The 24,830-nt window shown below is 36.9% G+C and overlaps 1 protein-coding gene, 1 long non-coding RNA gene and 1 pseudogene across 2 annotated transcripts; 2 read left to right on the forward strand and 1 right to left on the reverse strand.

Annotated features, from left to right (window-relative positions):
- Positions 1-486: 486 nt before the first annotated feature.
- On the reverse strand, positions 487-2,218 carry LOC149182339 (uncharacterized). The gene is made up of 2 exons (XM_089414528.1): positions 1,345-2,218; positions 487-722 (listed from the first exon to the last, which is right to left on the reverse strand). The coding sequence occupies exons 1-2, from the start codon at positions 2,216-2,218 to the stop codon at positions 487-489; spliced, it is 1,110 nt and encodes a 369-aa protein (XP_089270654.1).
- A 5,856-nt stretch (positions 2,219-8,074) lies between these two features.
- On the forward strand, positions 8,075-8,897 carry LOC149182340 (uncharacterized). Its single transcript, XR_016257602.1, has 3 exons — positions 8,075-8,310; positions 8,426-8,529; positions 8,637-8,897. It is a non-coding gene; the product is annotated as an uncharacterized LOC149182340 (long non-coding RNA).
- Positions 8,898-15,417: 6,520 nt separating this feature from the next.
- On the forward strand, positions 15,418-16,181 carry LOC149182341 (strigolactones hydrolase CXE15-like; annotated as a pseudogene).
- The last annotated feature ends 8,649 nt before the right edge of the window (positions 16,182-24,830 follow it).

Consider the following 24,830-nt stretch of genomic DNA (forward strand, 5'->3'; position numbering starts at 1 on the left):
ATTGGTTCCTTATTCATGATTTTGTCCGTCCAGATGTTGATTTTTTTCCTGTTGTCTGGGATCCAGTAAGAGTGAGTGGTAATGAGAGGGACAACTCTGGCATATATTTTGAGAAATGATGAGTTTGGCAGATGGATCACGTTTTCTAAACATCTGGATCTTGGTCCTCTGAAATATTTTTTCCAGAGCGCCTTTTGGGCCCAGCCAGGATTGGGCGCAATGATCCTCCAAATGATTTTTGCAGCCATTGCCACATTCTGTTGACAAAGATTTTTAAAATTTAGACCACCCTCCCACAGTGGCTTGGAGATGGTTTCCCAACTGATAAGGGGGATCCTTTTTCATTCTGTTTTCTTCCCTTCCAAAAGAACCTCCTTATGTACTCCATTTTTTTTAGAATGGACGTCAGAGAAAGAAGCCCAGCGAATTGAAATAGAGGCAAGTTGGTAAGAATTGATTTAATTAAGACCGTTTTTCCAGCAGTATTCAGCCAGGAGTATCCCCAGGCTTGAATCTTAGCCTTGAATTTTTCCAGCTGAGGGAGCCATTGTTTGCTTGCAAGTCTCTTGTGAGATACAGGGAGGCCCAAATATTTAAAAGAAGACCAAGAAGTGGAAGCTGCAAAGCCCAAACATCTAGAAATGGTAGATAGCAGTCTGGGCGTAATATTCCAGTTGAAAATGTGGCATTTGCTCTTATTAACAACGCTGCCTGAGGCCTCACTGAAATCATCCAGAACCACTTTGAATTTTGTGGCAGAGGAGATAGAGGCAGGACCCAAAAGCAAAGTGTCATCCGCAAACAAGGCATGATTAATATTTTTGATCCCTCTTGCAATACACAGTCCATAAATTTCTTGGTCTTGCATCTTTTTGTCTAGCAGGAAGCTAAGAACTGAGGCTTGGATGACAAAGAGCAAAGGGGATAGAGGACACCCCTACCTAAGTCCTCTCGAAGCTTTAAAAAAGTCTGTGGCTCTTCCATTAACAAGAGGAGCAATCCATGGCTCCGAGACGCATGCCCAGATCCATTTAATGAAATTTGCTCCAAAACCAAACTTGCTCATAACATTTAAAAGAAAGCTATGATTTACTCGATCAAAAGCATTTGCTAAATCAAGTTTAATCACCATACCTTGCTCTTTTTAGAGGAGACATGAATGAATTGCCTCTTGTACCAGGATGAAGTTGTCCACGATTTGCCTTCCTTGGGTGAAGCCTCCTTGATTCTCTGGAATTATTTTGGGAAGAATGAACTTCAGTCTATTTGCAATTACTTTGGTGATTAATTTGTACCTTGTGTTGCATAGGGAAATCGATCGGAATCTACTGAATTTATTGGCACCTTTTTCCTTGGGTATGAGGGCTAAAAATGCAGAATTAGTGCTGCCTCCTATTTTCTGTGTATTTTGAGATTTTTGAACCATTTTGAGGAGGTCCTTTTCAACAATCGGCCAGCAAGCTTGAAGGAATCTAGTAGAGAAACCGTCCGGCCCAGGGGCCTTATCCGGGTCCATATCAAAAAGATCCTTTTTCACTTCATCTTTAGTGACTTTGGCCTCAAGAGATTCATTCATTTGTTGAGTAATTACAGAGGGTATATTATCTAACAGATCTGGATAATGGCTTGGATCCTTGTCTTCACTATACAAGTTTTGGAAATGAGCAAAAGTTGCTTTCTTTATGTGATCAAAATCCTTATGGATATCGCTCTCTTCTTTAATCTCTGAGATGGTATTGAAGCATTTCCTTGCCTGGGCTTGTTTGTGGAAAAAAGCAGTGTTCCTATCCCCTGCTTTAAGCCAGAGGTTACGAGATTTTAATCTCCAATACTCTTCTTCAGCTAAGCAGGCTTTATGGTAGCGTTGTTGCAACTGGGCTTCTTGATCTAATAAATCCTTTGTGAGCATAGCGTTCTCCATACCATTTTGATGGGAAACAAGAGTGGCTTTAATGGTTTTCCTTTCTGTAGCCGGATTGGACAGCGTTTTGGCCCATCTTTTTAGAGCTCTTTTCACCCTTCTGAGCTTTTCCTCCCAAATATAGAATGGTGATCCTTTAACTCGCTGATTCCAACATTCCTTGACAGTTTGCATGAAGTCTGGCTCCTTTACCCAGAGAGGGCTGAATCTAAATGGAATAGGGCCCAGATCAAGGTGAGCTAGGAGTTCTAGCTTTATGGGCTTATGATCAGAGATGCTGCTAGCAAGAATATGCATTCTGGGCTCTAAACCTAGCAACAAATAGGAACTTTGAATAATAAATCTATCTAGCCTGGCAACAATGTGTCCAGGTCCCACTCTTTTATTAGACCAAGAGTACTTACCGGAAGAAGGTTTGATGTCCAGCAAGTCCCAGTCTTGCACTATGTCCTCCACCCATTCCCTTGCCGGGTCTCTAACTACGCTGCCTCCCCTTTTTTCTGATGGATGAAGAGTGAGGTTGAGGTCGCCAGCAATTATTATATTTTCCAGGTTTGTCAAATCTGCTTGGTGTCTTATAGAGTCCCAACAGTCTTTTTTTGCCCAACATTGACTGGAGAGTAAACATTGAATAGACAAAACGTTTCCTTAGTGTCCAAGTTCTGCGTTTTCAGCAACAACCAATGAGTATTCCTAGCCTCAAATAGGACTGTAAATTTATTGGCGTTCCAAAGAGTGCCTATCCCTCTTGAGGCACCCCAGGTAGAGATTGCTCTTGCTTCACTTTTATTCCAAATTTTCTTTCTTGCTTGAAGGAAGACTATGTCTTCCAACTTTGTGTCTTGGACGAGAAGTAAGTCTGGGGTTTCTGTCCTGATTAGGCTTCTGATGGCTTCTTCTTTAGCTTTGCTCCCCATACCTCTGCAATTCCAGGAAATGACCTTCATTATTTATGCTTCTGGTGGGCTCCCTTGGAGCCTTGGGGTAGGTTTTTCAGTATCTTAGTCTTTGAGGCGAGCATTTTTTCCAAAGTTGGTTGGCTGCCCTGAAGTTTCTCTTTGTAGGTCTCCTGCTCCCTTTTTTCCCTGTCAGTTTTCCGGCCTCCTGTTGATCTTCTTACCGAGGTATGGGACTCTCCTTCCTCTTTTGATTCTTCCGTTTCCTGCTCTTCTTCCTCATCTTCTATAATCATACCTTTTGGGTCTTCAACACTTGTTCCTTTGTGGGAGGCTGAGGGAGTACCTTTGCTTGTGGGAGCTGTTTTTTGAGCCTCGATCTCCTGAGTAGCTTCGGCCTCCTTTTGAAGCTCGCCCTCTTGTGTGTTCTCTGGTTGCGAACTCAGGGGATCGTACTCTCTGGTTGCGAACTCAGGGGATCATACTTATTTTCTGGAGTGGATTTGATGGGGATCTGCTAGACAGTGGCCTGATGGGTTCCTTTGCCATTAGGGCCTCCCTGCGTATAATTCTTGGGATAAGGTTTAGATCGCTTGACTTGATTCCTTCCATCCTCTTTCCCCTGCATAGCCTCATTGTTGGTCGGGAAGCCTCTGGCGAAATGACCATAAACATGGCATTTCTGGCATTTGAAGGGCAGCTGCTCATAGTCTAGTTTCTGCATATGCGTCCAGCTTCTGACCTTTATTGTGATGGCCTCTGGTAGTCCCACCTCCAGATCTACTTCTACACAGATCCTGGCACAGTCATACTGGTCCTTGTTGTTCGCACGATCTATAAATTTCCCCAGGGCATTTCCAATGTGCCTCAGAGAATCCCAGTTCCAGCAGTGCACTGGGAGATTTGGGAGCCTGACCCACACCGGGACTGCTTTGGGCACATCTACTGCCGGATCGAAGTCCGGGGTCCATTTATTCAAATACAGACCCTGAGGGCCCATGAAGTAGGGGCCATTTTGGAAGATCAGGTCTTTGTCTTCTTTTGATGTGAATTCGAAGAGGAAGTATCCTCTCCCCAGAAAGTAAGAGGTGACACTTTCTTTGATCAGTGGCGCCCAGTTTCTGTTGACCCAGCTTTCAGTGGTTTTTGGGGACGGCCATAGCCCAGTGAACTGACCGATGAGAGCCCGTTCAGCCAATGACAGGGCAACTTGGATCGGGGTTTCTGGAGGGAGGGAGATCACCGGAATATCGTCCAATCTTTTAACAAATTTCGCAGCTTCAGTATTTTTCTTCTTTGGCAGCCCAGCCAAGAGCCTATTGAAAGCCTCAGAAGGCGAGATCGGTGGAGGAGGCGGAAGAGACGCCTGGGGAGTGCCCAACCCCTCCATGGTCGCAATCCCTGGAATTGGGTCAACCGGCAACTCGATCCATGAAAGTCAAGCCACAGCAAGCTCAGGCGGACAGGTTCGCAGGAGCCAGGCCAGCAAAGGGCGGGGGCTCACTGTCTGCAACTTGCGAAAGGTGCGGATCTCGGTTTTTGCAGGGCCGAGGGTTGCAGAGCTCTTCCAACCAACTAATCCTCTTACACAATACTATTGTCCTTTAATACATTGAAATATTTTTTAGTTGCACAATGATTTATTATTTTGTCATGGTTTTGAGATAGTATGATCTTGTTCATGGGTGTGAGATTTGAGATTTTTCCTAGAACTTTGATATGAAAAAAATGGAAATGTTACATTGGGTTCACATGTTCAGGGATTATTGTTCATGATTGTTGTTGTCGTAATATTAGCCAAGGGAAGGTAGTTATGAGTATGGTTGATTCATCACTCTATATATTTATTCTTTAACCTCTTGTGGTTTATTTGTGATCTCAGATATAATATTACTTTGTGCAGTGAATGACTACAATTGTAGTGTCTGGGAGGGTTGAGTGGAGATAATATCTTAGGAAATGCGGAAATGTAGATGCAGCGCAGAGGATGGGTGAGTCATGTTTTTTTCCAACAAAATAGTGTTATTGATATTTGTGTGCTCAATATTTTCTCCTTCTAGCATGGTTCTCAGGTAGTACGACTCAGATGATATACATAAAATGGTATGTTTAAATTTTATTTTTTTTCCACATCACACGCACGCCCTCACATAACATTCCCCATAGAGGAGGATGTTAAGGTCGAGCAAGCAAGCATCTTGAGCTTTCGACCAATCAACCATTAGCACTGGCCTCATGTAAACTCTTATACATGTTTTGTTATGTTTTCTTAGGCTGCTCTTGTGAAAAACTCAACTGTATCAGTTAATTGTTGTATTTGGAACCCAGATGGGGCAGTCCTTGGTAACTTAATCTATACTCATATTCATTAATAAGATGCTTTGATATCATTTGCTTCTTTATACAACAATGTGAGTGATTTGTAATAATGCCACCAATAGAATGGTGTGCTACGCCCTCTATTCAGATACTGACATGCCTGCATTTCTGCATTTGTGTTATAGGAGTTGTGTTTTCACATATATTCTTATACTATGGCAGGTGATTTGAGACAACATCTAGAGGTTTGCTTACATGCTTAAAGCCAATCTGTACATTCTTGTAGGTCTGTAAAATTAAGTTTGTATTGAAAATATAATTTATTACTTATCTGACATGCCTGCATTTGTGTTATAGGAGTTGTTTTTCACATATATTCTTGTCATGTGTCAAGACTCATTCTAATAGTTGTCATTTACTTATCTGACATGCCTGCATTTGTGTTATAGGAGTTGTGTTTTCACATATATTCTTATCATGTGTCAAGACTCATTCTAATAGTTGTCATTTACTTATCTGACATGCCTGCATTTGTGTTATAGGAGTTGTGTTTTCACATATATTCTTATCATGTGTCAAGACTCATTCTAATAGTTGTCATTTACTTATCTGACATGCATGCATTTGTGTTATAGGAGTTGTGTTTTCACATATATTCTTATACTATGGCAGGTGATTTGAGACAACATCTAGAGGTTTGCTTACATTCTTAAAGGCCAATCTGTACATTCTTGTATGTCTGTAAAGCCCAATCTGTACATTCTTGTATGTCTGTAAAGGCCAATCTGTACAGTCTTGTAGGTCTGTAAAATTAAGTTTGTATTGAAAATATAATTTATTAACATTGATATAATTTAAACAGATTGACGCACATGCTAGTGGTGTGAATAATATTGCTTTTTCACACCCTAGATACTATTTCTTCATAATAATTACATGTGGGGATGATTAGACCATCAAGGTAATCTGCTTTATCATGTGTCAAGACTCATTCTAATAGTTTTCATTTACTTATCTGTATATGAAAAAGAAAAATAAATATTGTCTATGCTTGTAGGTGTGGGATGCAGTAACTTGTCAAAATCAGTACACATTTGAAGGTCATGAAGTAGCTGTATATTCTGTTTGTCCTTTCCAGTAAGAAAATATTCAGGTACTTTGTTCCTTGAGTCCTGAAGAATTTATGTGAATTGCAGTTAAGGACTAGTTTTGAAATACATTGCATATTCTATTTTTGTTTGATGTTTGGCTTTCTGTGAAATTTTGACCATATGGCAAATACTTTATTGCACTAAAGATAGATGGATTATGATTCTTTGTTTGTATGCAGTTTATTTTTTCTACAGCTATTGATGGAAAGATCAAATACTGGTTGTATGATCTTGCGGGATCTAGGGTGGATTATAATGCTCCAGGCTTTATAGTGCTGATGGAACAAGGTAAAATGTTAACTTGGAATGGTGTTTAGTTTGTAAAATGTCTTTATGAAGATCTGAGTTTTCCTTTCTCCAATTTTCTATATTTGTTGTGTCAAGTCGATGTCCTTTCTGAAGTATATAATCATTTGTGTTTTTTATTAGGCTCTTCTGTGGAACAAGTAAAGATGGTGATTCATACCTCATTGAGTGGAATGAAAGTGAGGGAACAATCAAGCGTACATATTCTACAATTTGAGACAACCATGAATAAGAAAGTGAGGGAACAATCAAGCGTACATATTCTGCAATTTGAGACAACCAGGAATAGGTTCTCAGCAGCTGGTGATGAATTTCAAATAAAGTTCTGGGACATGGATAACACCAACATCCAGACAACAATTGATGTTGACGGTAGTTTGGTAAGACGTTATTTTTGGAAATGATGATGGTTTGTTTTTAGAGTTTCAAAACATTATTTCAAGTTTTCTTGATCACATCTCAATGTATAATCCTCATGCTATTTCCAAAAAAATCCCAGGCTAGTCCTCGCCTTCGTTTCAGCGAAGATGGTTCCCTGTTGGCAGTCACAATGAATGACAATGGCATAAAGATCTTACCGAATGTAGAGGGATTTCGCTTAATTGGCATGCTGGAGAGTAGATCCTTTGAAGGAACGAAGGTGCCACCAGAGACAATGGCAACAAAGGTAAATTCTTCTTCCATGCAAATTTACTGCGTACATGTTTTTAGAGTTTCAAAGCATTATTTCAAGTTTTCTTGATCACATCTCAATGTATAATCCTCATGCTATTTCCAAAAATATCCTAGGCTAGTCCTCGCCTTCGTTTCAGCGAAGATGGTTCCCTATTGGCAGTCACAATGAATGACAATGGCATAAAGATCTTACCCAACACAGAGGGATTTCGCTTAATTCGCATGCTGGAGAGTAGATCTTTTGAAGGAACGAAGGTGCCACCGGAGACAATGGCAACAAAGGTACATTCTTCTTCCATGCACATTTACTGTGTACATGCACTAGTAATTAATGGTAAAGTTTAAACTCTAACTAGTTCATTTTTACTATGCAGACTTCAATTGTGAATGCCATGCCTCCTGCAGTCACTGCTCCTGGTTCCCTTCCCTTCGCAGTGCTGTAGAACGTTCGGACAGACTTCCACCTGCATTGTCAATGACCAATTTTGTAAGAGCATTCTGAATCTAGCATATTCAGTTTAGTTTGTTACATATATCTTATCATTTTCTAAACTTTCACTCATAATCCAGATATTGTTGCTTTCGAGTTTGCATAGGATTTTGTTCTTTTCCCCATTCACATGCTCTATTAGCCATTATTTATATTGTTGCTTTCGAGTTTCCATATAGCATAGGATTTTGTTCTTTTCCCCATTCACATGCTCTATTAGCCATTATTTTGGCATATCTTTTATAGGAATACGATGATATTATCAATGATGTCTAACAATGCTCTGATATTCGAGACAACATGTGTGCAGAGCAGTATAGAGTCTAGACAGACAGTCCGACCCCAGATGTTAAACGAAGGCTTCTAGATGAGGTCACAGACAAGAGCAAGAACAGGAAATTGGCTGAGATCACTGATTCGGGTCCCCAGATGTTAAACGAAGGCTTCTAGATGAGGTCACAGACAAGAGCAAGAACTGGAAATTGACTGAGATCACTGATTCGGGTCAGTGTAGGTCTCTCAAGTTGCCTGACAGAATGCATTGCGAGCAAGGTAGACAATCATCCGTCTATTACAGAAAACACTAAAGGTTGGCATACTTTACAATTTTATGTGCTACAAATTCTGTCGATATTGATTCAAACAAGTAATGTGCTATTTCTTGCAGGTGGTAAAACTGATATACACCAATTCCAATGTTGTTGTCTTAGAACTGACATCCGATGCTCTCCTTAAGCTATACCGCGGAGTGACCGAAATCCATCCGGAAAGGTGGGGGTTCTTTAGTAGTTGTTGACATGTTGTTTGCTTCCTTTCTATTTTAGCTTGTTTTATTTATTTATTATACTTTTGGATATATAATTTGCAGTTTTATGCAGTAATGATTGACGAGTAACTAAGAGTTAGCATTTTGTTCCACCGTCTGCAACGAGTATTCCAACACAGCGAGTATTCCGACACAGATGTGGCAGCCAGCTAGTGGGATTCTTATGAATAATGACGTTGGTGATACAAATCCAGAAGAAGTCGCTGCTTGTATAGCTTCGACTAAGAATGATTCCTATGTAATGGCCACTTCCATGGCAAGGTCTCCTTATTCAATATGATGACATTTAAGCTAAGAGAGCCTTCTACCTAAAGACCAGTTTCATTCCTATGTAATGTCTGCTTCCAGTGGCAAGGTCTCCTTATTCAATAAGATGACATTTAAGCTAAGAGAGCCTTTTACCTAAAGACGAGTTTCATTCCTATGTAATGTCTGCTTCCAGTGGCAAGGTCTCCTTATTCAATATGATGACAACATTTAAGCTAAGAGAGCCTTTTACCTAAAGACCAATTTCATTTTAATGTTTCTGATGAGTTATATAATTTCAGTTTTGGTACATTGGTCTACTTAGGATTTAGTCTCTAATGTCTCACCTTCAACTTTCAAATTATGTGGGTAATGAGGTTGAGTTACTCTAGAAGGTTCTTGTGTAATGTTCCTTACTGTAAGCTAAGAATTCAAAGGCTCCCAATTAATCTAAATCACTGGTTTCATGGGATGCTAATTGGTGATTGATTTATTGCGAGTCATGACAACTTTCATGCCACCTTCTCCGGCAGCCACTTTTCTGGCTTTCCGCCCTCAGGACAATAACATCATTGCAATTGGCATGGAGGGTTCATCAATTCAATATACAGTTGATGAGGTGTTGCCTGTGAATATATCTTTCAATCCTTGTCATTTTTCTTCATTGTGCCCTTTTACGAAAACAGACCTTTAAGTGGGGGATACAAGAGTACATTTTCATAATGATCAAATTCACTTGTTGGTTCTGCATGGTAGCAGCTTTGCTATATATGATGCTTCCAAGTTGGAGCGCTTGTTTCTATGTAAGTACTTGTAAGCACTGTTGAATTCAAACATAGACAATAACATAATGTACTTGTAAGCACTGTTGAATTCAAACATAGAAAATAACATAATGTCACCTTCTGTATATGATTGGATGACCTTGTTACATGGCTGCATTGCAGTGATCTCCTCATGATTCCCTATCTGCTCCTATTTCAAGTGCCATATATTCATGTGACAACGTCCTATTTTATGCGAGCTTCTGAGCTTCTGTTATAGTGCAGTTGGAGTGTTTGATGTAGAAAGATTGAGGCCTCAATGTCGCATTGCACCTTCTGCATACTTTTCATCGGGAATGAACAGGTAAATGGGCTCTTTCATTCTGTGATGGTTAATACATCAATTTTTTAGATTTGTATTTTAACCAGGCATATTATGATATAATTTTATTGTTTGGTTATTTATTCAGCAGCAATGCCTATTCTCTAGTCGTTGCATCACATCCATCCGAACCGAGTCAATTCCATCTTGGAAGGACAGATGGAATTCATGATTTTGAGCTTTCAGAGTAAGAAGGGAAATGGGGTGTTGGAGAACCCCCAAATAATGGAACTGTCGTTGCATCACATCCATCCGAACCGAGTCAATTCCATCTTGCAAGGACAGATGGAATTCACGATTTTGAGCCTTCAGAGTAAGAAGGGAAATGGGGTGTTGGAGAACCCCCAAATAATGGAACTGTCGGATCAAATCCGACATTAAATAACCAAGGTTGGGAACCACCCTCAACGTAGTTCAATGGAAACATAAGAACAGTTTGAAGTGCACTCTTTATTTACAAGAATACCATGAATAATGGTAGCGTCTTGTCAGTGAAAAGCCTCACTTGTGTTGGCATTCTATCAAGATTGTAAATGTAATTGACATGTAAATGAAAATGAGTAGCTAGGTGCAATCCTGGTCACTAATTTTTCTGGGTCATGTAAAAATTGAAAGTCTGTCATTGGAGCATAGGTCGTGTAAAAATTGAAAGTCTGTCACAGGAGCATAATTTATGAATGTTCATTACGAGGGTTTCTCAGTGTTTATTTTTGAAACCGTTCTTTTTACCACATGAGTTTTTTTCATATGTTCATGTGTATTCAGGCAAACCTGGTTTATGCGGAAGCTTTGTTAGACTCGAGAATATTATATTTATTAACTGAATCAACAGTTTTGTGTTGAATAGTATTGATATTGAAGTAATTCAATTGAGAAAACATTAATTATGCATGAGCTTTTACAATTGACTCAACGATGGCTTTTTTGGCATGTGTTTTAATTTTTGCAATTGAATCAACGAACTTTCTTGTTTGATGACACTTTTGTTTAAACATATTGATACAGAGTCGGAGTTTTTGGCATGTGTTTTAATTTTTGCAATTGACTCAACGAACTTTCTTGTTTGATGACACTATTGATATTTACAGAAAGCAAAAAAATTTCAGCGATAATGTTCATATTGCTGCAGCCTGTGTTTTGTTTTTGATGGCCTGCAGCCTTTGTGTTTTGTTTTTTTATAGCCTTTCTAAGAGGAGAGATGAGATCCGTACCTTGTGAACTTGTAATATTAATAATGCCATTTGTAGTTGCACAATGCAAAAGTTATATTTATACAGATATTTAAAAAAACAAAAAACTCCGCTTAATGCAAATATTTACAAGATCTCTGGGTCATCACAGCGTTTGTTCCCTATCTGGATCTCTGAATAGGGTCATCACAGCGTTTGTTCCCTATCTGGATCTCTGATCTCTGAATAGGGTAATCAACTTTTGGAAGGAAGAAAAAAAAGGGAAAAAAAGGAAAAAAAAAATCAAAAAAGGAAGATGCATCCTAAAAAAGGGGGTCGCTGCTTCATCCCAGGGGTAATCAGGGGTAATCAACTTTGGGAAGGAAGTTAAAAAAAAAAAAAATCGAAGATCGAAGATGCATCCTAAGGAAAAAAGAAAAGAAAAAAAAGCCAACTTTCATCCTTCATCCGCCCTGGTTTTGCCTCAACTCCACGTAATGTAAAGCAAGCCAACTTTCATCCTTCATCCGCCCTGGTTTTGCCTCAACTCCGCGTAATGCAAAGCAATAGGGTCGTGATGCAAAGCAATAGGATCGTGGAAGCTTTTACTGCCTTCTAAGAGGGAGATTGATTTCTCATCCGCCCTGGTTTTGCCTCAACTCCGCGTAATGCAAAGCAATAGGGTCGTGATGCAAAGCAATAGGATCGTGGAAGCTTTTACTGCCTTCTAAGAGCTAGATTGATTTTTTTCCTTTAGTAAAGGTCTTAAGGTAAGGTAAGAGGGAGATTGATTTTTTTCCCTTAAAGGTCTTAAGGTAAGGTACGAGGGAGATTGATTTTTTGCCATGGAGAAAAAGAAAATGTTTAAAATATATATAATATATGAATCTAAAATATTATAATAAATTGCACATTTTTTTACATAATTTAAATCTTAAAAAAATATCATATTTATTTATAAATCAATTTAAAATAAAATAAAGTAATATTAACTTATTTTTATAGTAAAAATGTTGATATTAATTTGAAATAGTATATAAAATATTTGAAAAAAAATCATATTAATATAATTATAATTATAATTAGATTAATAAATATAATCACTATTTGAGTTTATCCAAGTTGAGTGAGCAATTAATAAATATCATTACTATTTGGGTTTATCCAAGTTGAGTGAGCAATGAGTAATGTCCAAAAAAAAAAAAAAAAAAAGGAAAAAAAAAATTATCACATGAATATTATTCTAAATTTTTATTTTTTAAATATATTTTAAATTCTTATTTTTTAAATAATTACTAATTGATCGCATTTTAAAAAATCTAGCAATAAAATTGTAATTGAGACATAATATTAGTTCCTTTATCTTCTTTTATTACTTGGAATCACATGATCTGTGTATTGTAAAATTAAACATTTAATTACCATAAAATTGTAATTGTGACATAATATTAGTTCCTTTATCTTCTTTTATTATTTGGAATCACATGATTTGTGTATTGTAAAATTAAACATTTAATTATCATGTTTTTCTCTGTTGTAATATTTGGTATATAATGAAAAACCTCTTATTAAATTAAACATTTAATTGTCATTAATATTTGGTATATAATGAATAACCTCTTATTAAATTAAATATTTAATTGCCATGTTTTTATCTGTTGTAATATTTGGTATATAATGAAGAACCTCTTATGTGAATTAAAATATGATTTAAGATGAATGATTAAGTGAATATTAGTCATTAAATTGTAGTAATTAATTGTCATGTTTTTATCTGTTGTAATATTTGGTATATAATGAATAACTTCTTATGTGAATTTAAATATGATTTAAGATGAATCATTAAGAGAACATTAGTCATCAAATTGTAGCAATTTTATATTAGATTTTTACAATTGGTTTGGGTTGCATAGTTCATAATAATATTGTATCTTGCAATGGATTAGAATGTTTTTTGAATTGAGCTATCAAGTCAACATTGTACATTATTATTATTATTATTATTATGTGTTGAATAGACTAATACCAAAATTATGATGTTTTGAGTATTATATAATTTTATTGGTTTTTTATTTATCAAAATATTGATTAAATTTATAAATGGGTTTCAAAAAAGTCATTTCAACTTCAATCAAAATGACATTATTGAAAATAATTGTGTCAAGTAGATAAATATCAAAATTATGATGCTTTGAATAGATGAATACCAAAATTATGATACAATGAATACCAAAATTGTGATGTTTTGAGTATTATATGATTTTATTGGTTTTTTATTTATCAAAATATTGATTAAATTTATAAATGGGTTTCAAAAATTTCATTTCAACTTCAATCATAAATGGAAAAACTAAAATTTATCACCTGGAAAATGTTGATATAACCAATGAAAATAATTTATTAATAACACAATAAAATGACATTATTGAAAATAATTCTGTCAAGTAGATAAATATCAAAATTATGATGTATGGTTTTATTGGTTTTTTATTTATCAAAATATTGAAATTGCAAATGTCCATTTTTTTATTTTATTTTTATTTTAAATAAGTTTAGTCTTTAATACCATTACCACAACGCCTCGTGTCAGCCTCCATGACATTGACAGTTGGTTCATGACTGAACTGGCTCATTCACTTGTTCATCATCATCACCACATAAGTGCCCTTCATAAAAAGGACATTATACCTTCATTTAGGGAATTTTTCTAAAATTATTACTTCATTCACCATGCTTGGTCACATTATTTCATTGTATATTATTTTCAAAATTATTGTGTTTAGCTAACCACAACCTATTAATTTGTTTGTTGGGTCACTATTGTAATGCCTTACCATATTGCAATTGATAACATGCATATATTTTGGTCTAACAACAATCACGATTCTCAACATCATGTATGTTTTGGCTTTGCCAAGTTGCAACTTAAGGAGCTTAGAATATTAATTTTTCTACTTCATTTTGCTTTTATAATTGACAAACAAATTGCAACTTGTGGTAAAATGAAAACGAAGAGCCATAGTTTATAACTTCATTATGAGTAATTGTAATTGTTTCTCTAAATTTTATCTTATGTTATAACAAAAACAAAGAACATGAAATGAATGTTGTTATTAATAATGATTAAATGGTTGAATTGGCATGACATTTTCCTATCCTTCTCTTTTATAGTCTTATGAAAAAAAGGAGAGAAGAGAGAAACATTTTCTTAATATTGCCCATAAAGAAAGTAATAATTTTAATAATATTTTCTTAATATTATGTGAAAGCAATTTAACACAATAAGATGAGAAATACTAGCAAGATATCCTATATTAAAACCACTCAATACAAAAATTACTATTTTTTTCCATTTTAATTCTATTCTTGTACAATGAAACTCATTTAAATATGTGATTCCAAACCTCTAATTGAAATGTACCAATGACCCATGAAAATATCATGATATATAACTCCATATGATAACTGATTTAGAGAATAGTCTATATTTCGGCAATAAAGAGAGCCCTATAGCCATCCATTTATCATTAGGTCAATTCCAATTTATTTTTTAATAAAACTTAAAAAAATTGCACATTTTAATCTTATTTCTACAAATAGGAGAAAGCTTCACAAGAACAAGCTAGACAAAAGCTAGAACCAAGGTTTTGTGGTAAATATTTTTTAGAGGCTATTAGACAAAATGGACAGCATAAAAATGTCCCATGATAGAAGAGGAGAATGTGTAGTATACTCTATAATAAAAAGCACAACATAAAAATGTCCCATGATAGAAGAGGAGAATGTGTAGTATACTCTATAATAAAAAGCAAAAAAACCGCAGAAGCGAAAAATTAAAAAAAATAAAAATAAAAAGAGACAGCATAAAAACATCACATGATAGAAGAGGAGAATGTGTAATATACTCTATAATAAAAAGAAGCGAAAGATCTAAAAATAAAAAATAAAAATAAAAAGATTTATTCCAACTATGATTATATAGAAGTCGATTTAGGTTATGGTAACCATACTAACAATGGTATATTTATGACTTACAATACACATTCATATCATACATAGGGAAATTTCACTAAATTGATCTGAGAATTCTCTTGCTTTGATCAACTTTTTCCTCCGTCCTCAGTAACTTTTAACTTTTAACCGAAAAGAAAAGTGACTATAGATTTTGTAATTGTTTTATGATTTTATAAACTATATGTTTCCTAATAATAAAAATGATTGTTTCCTCAATTCACTTTTAGGGTGCCATAAATTTGTACTTTCCTTAGGAAAATGGAAATAACTGTAATCAAACACAGTATGATTAAAAAGCTATCGTTTTCAGATAATTGTTTCCTCAATTCACTTTTAGGGTGCCATAAATTTGTACTTTCCTTAGGAAAATGGAAATAACCGTAATCAAACACAGTATAATTAAAAAGCCATCGTTTTCAGATACCTTATCCCGTTCTGCTTCATTTCCATGGTGAGGGTTTTGTATAGGAAATGCAGATCTGAGATGTTTTAACGTATTTCTTTCTCGGCTTGTCAAGCAGTGCAGGGTGTTGTGCGTCTCAGTAAATTACAGGCTGGCTCCCGAACACCACCTTCCTGCAGCATGCGAGGACGCCATGAAATCTGTTGAATGGCTTCACCGTCTGGAACGCGGGGACTGAAGATCCGTGGCTGAGTCGCTATGTAGATTTCGCGCGCTGTATTTTGGTGGGAGAAAGTGCAGGAGGGAACCTAGTGCACAAGGTAGCCATTCGTACAGTAGCTATGCAACAATTACATCCACTCGCGCTCTGCGGCGGTATCATGATAAATCCAGGATTTGTGAGAGAGCAGAGGAGCAGATCAGAGATGGAAACTCCTCCAGACATAGCTCTGCTCAGCGCCGAAGCGGCGGACAAATTTTACAGTCTTGCATTGCCAATCCAATGGGGCCGTTTGCTCCAAATCTGCAACAGCTGAATGTTCCTCCATTTCTGGTGACGACAGCAGAGCACGATCTGAGACGTGACACGTAGTTTGAGTATTGCGAGGCCAGCCTGTAATTTACTGAGACGCACAACATCTATGATCTGCCTTTCCTATACAAAACCCTCCACCATGGAAATGAACCAGAACGGGATAAGGTATCCGTAAAAAGCTTTCGTTACGATACCTTATCCTATACAAAACCCTACAGGTTATCGCAATAAGCTATCAGTTTCTAGATAGGCTATTGTTTTTTGATACGCAATTGTAATAAGCTATCAGTTTTTGATAGGTTATCTTTTTAGATACGCTACCCAATAAGCTATCAGTTTTTTGATACGCTATTACAATAACCTCTCAGGTTTTAGATAGGCTATCGTTTTTAGATAAGCTATTAGTTTTTAGATACGCTATTGAAATAAGCTATCAGTTTTAGATACGCTATCGAAATAAGCTATCAGTTTTTAAGATACGCTATCGCAATAAGCTCTCAGTTTTTAAAATAAGCTATCGCAATAAGCTATCAGTTCTTAAGATACGCTATCGAAATAAGCTATCAGTTCTTAAGATACGCTATTAGATTTTAGATACGCTATGTCATAAGCTATCAGAATTTGAATACGCTATCAGATTTTAGATACAATAAGCTATCATATTTTAGATACGCTCTCTGCAATAAGCTCTTGGTTTTGGGATAAGTTATCAACGATAGTCCTTATGCAATCAACGAGAGTCTATCATTTGATAGGTTATCATTTTCAGATGTCTATCATATTTAGATAGGCTATCTCCAATAGCTTCTCGTTTTTTAGATAAGCTACCATTTTATAGGCTGTCAATTTTCAGCGGTTATCATTTTGAGATAGGCGATCTGTGAGAAATGGGGTATCAGCGATATGTTACACTCCAACAAGTTGGAGATAGATATTAGCCGACAGAACGACGACGACATTATTAGCGGATTCGCATCGATATATGGAAACCCTAGCTCTGAGCAAACCCTAGCTCCAACTTTTCCCCACCTCTGCGAAACCATTGCTCTTTGCTGACAATCCCTAACTCAGTCACGAAACCCTAGATCCGAGCAACCTTAGCTCCGAGTTTTCTCTGCCTCTACGAAACCATTGCTCTATGATGACGACCCCTAGCTCAGCGATGGTGATCCCTACTTCTGTTGGTGACAGAACTTTTTGGATTTTGGCGTCTAGGTTTTTGGCCGATGCAGATTTGTGAAAATCCTACCTCAAATCAGCTGTCGGTTTGTGAGAACCCTATTTCAGTCTTTTGCTATGGAGAGATTCATCGAAAACCAAGCTGATGGCCATTGACAAACCCTTGCTCAGGGGTCGTGAATCACTTGATCAGAGCCGGTGAACCCTAGCTCTGTTGGTGCCAGGAATTTTTGGATTTTGGCGCTTGCACTCCTGCGTTATCTCTAGTGGTCGTGTTTTTACCTATATTGCACCGAAACCCATCTAAAAAAACCCACATACCCTTCATGTTTTCCCAACCGTTTGGGAATTTCATCGGGGACATGCTGACGATCCAGAGAAATTTCAGGGAAGTTCTAGACAGAGTTCAGAAAAATTTCAGGGAAGTTCCAGACAGAGTTCAGAGCGGTGTTTTTGACAAATTTAAAAGATTTTCTAAGCAGATTTCAAGGATAACCCAAGCTTATAATTTCTGTTTTTACCATCATGAATATTGATGATCCATCCATTATTTTTATAATACATTTGGCAAACATATAATATCTGTTTTGACAATTATGAATATTGATGATCCATTCATTATTTTAATAACACATTTGCAAGCATATAATTTCTGTTTTCTGTCCATCCATTATTTTTATAATAATGGATTTTCAAGCATATAATTTATGTTTTGAAAATTATGAATATTGATGATCTATCTATTGTTTTTATATACCTTTGAATTTATTTATTTATTTTTGTATAAGTCAAAACAATTTTCTTTTGTATAATTCAAAACTCAAGGGGATTTTGGATAATGAGTTTTAATTTGGATTTTTTGTGATTTAGATATTGTATATTCAATGGTAAAATTACAAGGTGCAGGGAACTTGTTTATTGCTCTTTCTCTTGTTCTTTCTCGTTTTCTAGGTCATCTCAACATTTATATATTATATGTGGGTTTTAAGGAGTCATTCAAGTTGTGTTTCCACCATCCCAACGTGTGAGAGAGTAATGATTGGATTGGGCACTAAATGTTTAAAATAATTTCTTATTCAATCCCCTTCTTAATTTAATACATTTAAAAAACCAAGTATTTTATAGTGATTTTCAACATAGTTGTAAATGTTTGCAAAACATATTGAGAAGGGGATCCCTATTATGTTTAACATAGTAAGAAATATATGGGGAAAAAATTGTGATAAGTCCTTCATGGACCTTGTTACAAATTGAAAGTAGTTACGACTAAGTTTCTTAAAGCTAAAGCTCATGTCTGTTGGCTCATAATGGACTCTCACTCAACCCTTTTTCAAATTGTTCGAGATTTTAATTGGAGTGTAAGGGTTGTGCATAAGGCTATAAACTATAGTATTTTATGCTTAAAAGTTTGAAACAACTGCAAATGTTAATATATATTTGTCTTCCCCAATTCGTCATCCCCTGAAAAATTTGTGGGAAGGGCTCTAGCCCTTCCATAGGCATTTCCCCCCATCCCCTTGTCATTCCCCCGTCCCCAAAACCAATGAAACATATCTTTTAGCAGTCTGTCAAAACCCTTTCCGGACACTGATCAAAAATTTGTTCAAGAGCTTAAGGCTCCTGCGACATTCTCTAGTCATGTGGTTCCACACCAGTCGAGGGACTTGATTCTACATTCTTCGGGGATGGTCATCTCTTTCAGGAATAATTCCAAGATTCAAGGGGTTGCAGTGAGAGTGAAGAGACAAGACAAAACCATTGACAACTTGCATCAAGAAAACTACTCTTACATTGCGGGCCGATGTGGATTTGGATCATGTGGATGATCTCTCCAAAAAGGCCTTAGTTGGTATGTTTAACTCCTTAGGTAAGGACACGCCCATGCGTTGGATTACATAGTTCTAGAAACCCTTACTTTACACCCTATGTGTGCGTCTCCTTGTCAACAATTAAAGACACTTCCACTTTATAGCAGAGAATCACCTAGCACTGATTTTACACAACAAACATTGGGTGATTGAAAGTGGGAACTTGTGGTTTAAGAGATGGCATGTGAATTTAGACCCCCTTACTAAGAACCCTAAAACCCAAAACATGTGGGTTAAACTTGTGGCTTTTCCTTTGCAGTTGGCAAATTTGTTTTCTTTGTCGACTTGGCCTTGGTAGGGTTTGACAAGCATATTCTCCAAGTTTTGGTGGAGTATGATGTCACATTCGATCTACCAGGGGAGATTGAAATCACACATGGGAAGAATACCTTTCATCAACTCTAGAGAGTCTCGTTTAGACGTATTGTATGTCATCAGCCAAGCCATCTTAAGGCAACTTGCCCTAATTTCCAAAGTGAAAATCAGGTGTTGGGCTCTGTGGTGGACCTTCATTCATGGTTCTTCTAGTCTCAGGGACAAATTTTTATCTTGTCGGGTTTCAATATGGAGATGTTCTAACAAAGTCAAAGGAGGGAGTACTAGGATAGATTGAAGGGGATATTACTTTTGAAGATCTTGCTAACACAAAGGAGTTAGCTCATAGGTCTCATCCTATTTTTGGTGTGGATGATATTCAGGATCCCCTTGTGAGTAGTGCAACTTCCCTATAGTATCAATGCTCTAATGTTAGATATCATTTTTGGGATTCAACTGCGTTAAGTAAGTCATTCACATATGACCATTTCCATGAGAGGTAGTCGTTACTGACTAATTTCTCATGATTTTTGAATAGTTCACTTAGCACTCATTGCATCGCATCGGGTGATTGTTGTTTCAGTAATTTTCAGTGTTTTTTCCAGATTTTTTTTTTTCTTAATTCTCATTTCTATTTTTAGATTTCTACCATTTGCTGGAAATTTCTTGCTTCTATTTAGTTTCCATGTCTTTTTTGTAGCCCACATGTACCATTCATGCAAGAGATGACATAATCTACAACATATCTGCTGAGCGGAATAGTCGGGAACAAAGCGCACATTTTCATTGGAAACATACAATCCATAATGCACTTTTAATGCATCTTTTTGCATCTGGGTGCACTTAACATGTCAAAACCTGCGCCCTATCTTTTTTCCCAAAAAATTCAAATCCTTCAGATTTTATGGAGAATTTTGCTGGTGTGTCGGGAAGTGTTTCCGTACTTTTCTTAGTCACCCCTAGGCATAGAGTCTCTTAACAATTTTTTTCTCATTTTTAAGGAAGGAAAAATCACCTTAGGGTTTGGAGTACACCTCTGCCATTAGGAGAAATTTTTATCAGTTGAGAAGTCTAGTTTGCAGAGCTTTCAACCACTTTTTTCGAGCATTTTTTCGATCGTTTACAGTCATTTTTAGGCCATTTTTTCAGCACTTTGTTTCCCTTTGAGACTTTTTGTGTTTCTTCTTTAGGATTCCCATGAGCATCCTTCATTTTGCAGCTTGCTATCTGCAATTTTCCAGCAATTTTCTTTCTATTTTTTGTTGGTTTTTCTACATCATTTCAACCGATTTTTTCCTTAACATCCTAGAAATTTTATACATTATATATTTTGGTCATTTTTTTTCTTTGAGCTTCTATTTTGGCCATCATTTTTCTTGATGCTTCATAGCCTTTTTTTGTAGGGAATTTTTGTTTGAGCTTGTTGTTTATTTTACCGTTCATTTTCAATATTATTTTCATGTTATGCACTTTATTTTCAACATCATTTACATCATAAAACATGCACAATGAGCTCATACACTCACACCTTAAGAGAAAGTGAGCTTGGTTACCACTTCCAAGCCAAAACTTGAAACACTCCACATTAATAATAACTTCACTCACATAGATTAATCCCACTTAGTGAATAGGGAAAACAATATTTGTAGTTAGTTTTAGGATCAGTGGGATATGATTCCAAAAACACCCATCGATCGCTTGCACTGAGACATAGAAAGTTGACATTCTAGGGAATTCAAAATCCTTCACAATCCAATGGTCCAATTTTGGTGCACACTAGAGACCCATTTGAGAGGGAGGTGGGAATATGTTTCAATGTGCACGACCCTCGATGAAGATAACCTGACTCATTGGTCCAAGGTTCCACATTGTTGACTGATTACCAAGAAGCCCAAGACTCGACCGCCCCTGAGGGACAAAGGTAACCTTAGTGGCCAATCTTAGGAAAACATCCTATAGGAAGTGGTTGTCGGAAAAGTAATCGCTCCTCTACCTTTCCTTCCCCTAGACAGCTCTGCTTGTAGAGATCAGAACCCGTCAAGTAATAACTCTTTTGGAAGGAAATTTGAAACAATAGAACTAGGACTTGTTTTAGGATTTATACTACCTTTAGGCTATAGGTCATCTTCATTTAGATATGATATATTTTCTTGGATTAGAGTAACATATCATTATAGTTAGTTTACACTTGGCACCACTGCAATAAGTTTTTCCTTGTTGTTTTTTACTCTTGTCCTTTGTCATTACCTTTTATCCTTTAGTGTCATCATTTTGTCCTAACACCATTGCACCCGCTAAGCATATACCAAAGATATTTCATGGCCTTGACCCCCATATACCTTTAGGACATCCTCTTACCTCTGCTTGTCGAGTTAGGATCCATCCTCCTAGCCCTCCATTATCTCCACATATAGACTCTAGTTCTTCTGATTCTTCTAACTCTTCCTTTGATTCTGTACCTTCCCAACCCTACACCATTAAAATGTCACGAGCTAATGCTGGTGGTGGAACCCAAGGTGGTAATGCTGGTCCTAACTTGGATAAACCTCAAGGAGCTAATATCAGAACCTATTTAGATATGTACGCTAATCAACCTATCCTTCCCTACATGGCTAGTTTGATCCTCCCTGACTTAAGCTAACTCATCAACGACCCCCTTCTTAATCACCAGAATTGGCCTCCCATGCCCAAAAACTTCCTTAGATGTCCCCAAGTTTGAAGGTAATCCTAGAGAAGACCCTACCAATAATGTTCACTCTTTCTAGATGTGATGTTCATTAAATTCCATCACTGAGGACCCCATTGATATTCGTCTTTTCCAACAAAATCTATCTGGAGCTATTGCCAAGTGGTATGTTGAGCAACGATATGCCTCTTATTCCACCTTTGCAACTCTTTCCACTGCATTTAATTTATATTTCTAATTACCCTTTCGATATGACACTGATACCAAACCATTGAATCATTTTCGTCAAGCTTCTTCCACTCACCTTTCTGACCATGTACAAGAATTGGATAGAAAGAGGAGCCTCTATAAAGATCTTTAGTTTAAGGATAATTTTTATATTGATTGGTTTTTGAGAAATGTTTTCACCCCCATAGGTCAAGATGTCACCTCAAACTTCCCTCATACTAAGGAAGAGGCTCTCTAGATAACATTGAAATATGATATGATCTATGAATAGTCAGGTTATGTTTATGTTTTCCTTCTCGATCTTTCTAAGCTTGGTGTTGTTTCTATGCCGGGGGAATCTCATGTCGCTGATAGTATCATTGGATCCCTTTCCCACCCTCATTCATTACCATATTCTCAACCTCCTATGAGCTATATTCAACCCTAGGGGGGGCCAATTCTAGGGACAATTTTTGCTCAAATTGTTTACCAAAATGTTGTCGCGAACCCTTTATGTAGAAATTTCTCTATAGATCAGCTAGCTCTAATACCATGTAGAAATTCTGCAAGTTCTCTACAAATCTACCTCTGAGATCTCTGTAGAAAATCTGACTATAGATTAACCTAATAATGAAATATACCAAAGCAAAATACTATAATGTACTTCTACTAGCAATTTGCGGAAGCTTAAAGATCAAGCTGAATCAGAGCTAAACAATATATAACATGAAGAAGAAGAATCAATCATTCAAGACACATGAAAATAATTTGGGGAAAGCCTCGGCTAAAAACTCCACTATCTGTATTATCATACAAGGTGGAAATACATCATAATTACACAAAGCCTGAGCTCTCACAGCTAGCCAACTCTCAGTACAATCCTCCTAGATGCTCACAGCAATCAAAGCTTCTCACAAGCCTTCTCCTCTGCCCTCCAAGCTCCTATTTCCTTGCGCAATTTCTCTTGGGTGATCCTCCTGTTACCAAGTGTAACACTGATCTCACACTAATCTAACACACTGTTAGAACTGCGCATTCCTCAAGGAATGAATGCCTTGACTGCATGCATGAATTTTCTTTATAAGAGAACACATGCAATTGATAGTACATTGTCCTTGTCTTTAATCTCAACTGGGTCTTTCTCAGAATAGACATGCATGAGTTAATGATGAGAGAATCTTCAGTTATCTGGAGTACACTAGTTTAGTGCATGCATGCACCAACTGACTGATAACTCACAGTTAGTTCCTCAAACAGTTTGGAACTAATTTAATTGGACTTAACTCAATAAACTGAGCTAACTAATTACAACTCAAATATAACTCAATCTTATCTCCTTAATTAAGGGATAATATCCTTAATTTAAGTGATAATTGTTGCATGAATTCAGAAAGACTTCTAACTTGAATTTCTCCAGCCAATTAACTCAAGATGAATTAATTAATTATTTTTCAAGCAGCTGGTGAGACTAAATTCGAATTTTAATTCAAGGACAAACTAAAATTGGAATACTCTTGTTGCCACATTTCAACACTCCCTCTCAACAAGAAAGGGATTATCTGCCACCCCGATCTTGTCTCTATGGAACTCTAATTTACACTTTGACAATGCCTTTGTCAAAATGTTAACATCTTTCTCCTCTATCGAACTATACTGCAGCAACATGATCCTCTTCACTACACAGTCTTTGAGATGATGGTACCAGATATCAATGTGCTTGGACCTATCATGAAATACTGGATTCTCAGAGAGTTTGATAAAAATCTGATTATCACAATAGATCACAATTGGATCCATCCTATGATCAAACAAACCAACTAGGATTTTCCGCATCCAGATGGCCTCACATGCTGCCTGACTTGCAGCCATGTATTCAACCTTTGCCAAGCTAGTGCAACCGACCTCTGTTTCCTGCTGTACCAAGAAACTGCAGTTGACCCAAGGTTGAAATTCCCTCGTGATGTGCTCTTCTGATCTGATGGACTCCTTGCCTAATCTGCATCAGTGAAGCCCTATAGCTTCACTCCCTCTGTCCATTTGTACCATAATCCATACTGATATGTGCCTCTGAGGTATCTCAATACATGATTTTCCGCCTTCCAAAACATCTTGGTAGGCTGAACCATCACTTGACTCAACTGGTTCACTGTATAGCACAAATTTGGTCGTGTGTTCACTAAGTACATCAGTGAACCCACAAGCTGCCTGTACACAGTAGCCTCTACTACTTCTCCTGAAGTAGCATCCTCCTTCCTCCAGTTACCTACTAGAGTAGTCTGCATGGGCTTACACTTCTCCATGTGGAATCTGCTGAGTATCTCATTGGCATACTTACCCTGGGACACAAACAACTGCCCATCCTTCTGCCACACTTCCATTCCAAGGAAGTAATGCATGAGACCCATGTCTTTCATCTCGAATTCTCTTGCAAGGTCCTTGCAAGACAAGATCAATTGATCATCACTTGTCAATATGAGA

This window comes from Pinus tabuliformis, chromosome 3_2 (assembly GCF_031772625.1).
Source record: "Pinus tabuliformis cultivar Carrire ecotype Pingquan chromosome 3_2, CPIR1, whole genome shotgun sequence".
Lineage (NCBI taxonomy): Eukaryota > Viridiplantae > Streptophyta > Pinopsida > Pinales > Pinaceae > Pinus > Pinus tabuliformis.

Coding starts and splice junctions, on each gene's coding strand:
- LOC149182339 (XM_089414528.1), bottom strand. CDS start 2,218: ATGCATATTCTTGCTAGCAGCATCTCTGATCATAAGCCCATAAAGCTA. Junction 723..1,344: donor CCTCATACCCAAGGAAAAAG/GTGCCAATAAAT, acceptor GGATGATTTCAG/TGAGGCCTCAGGCAGCGTTG.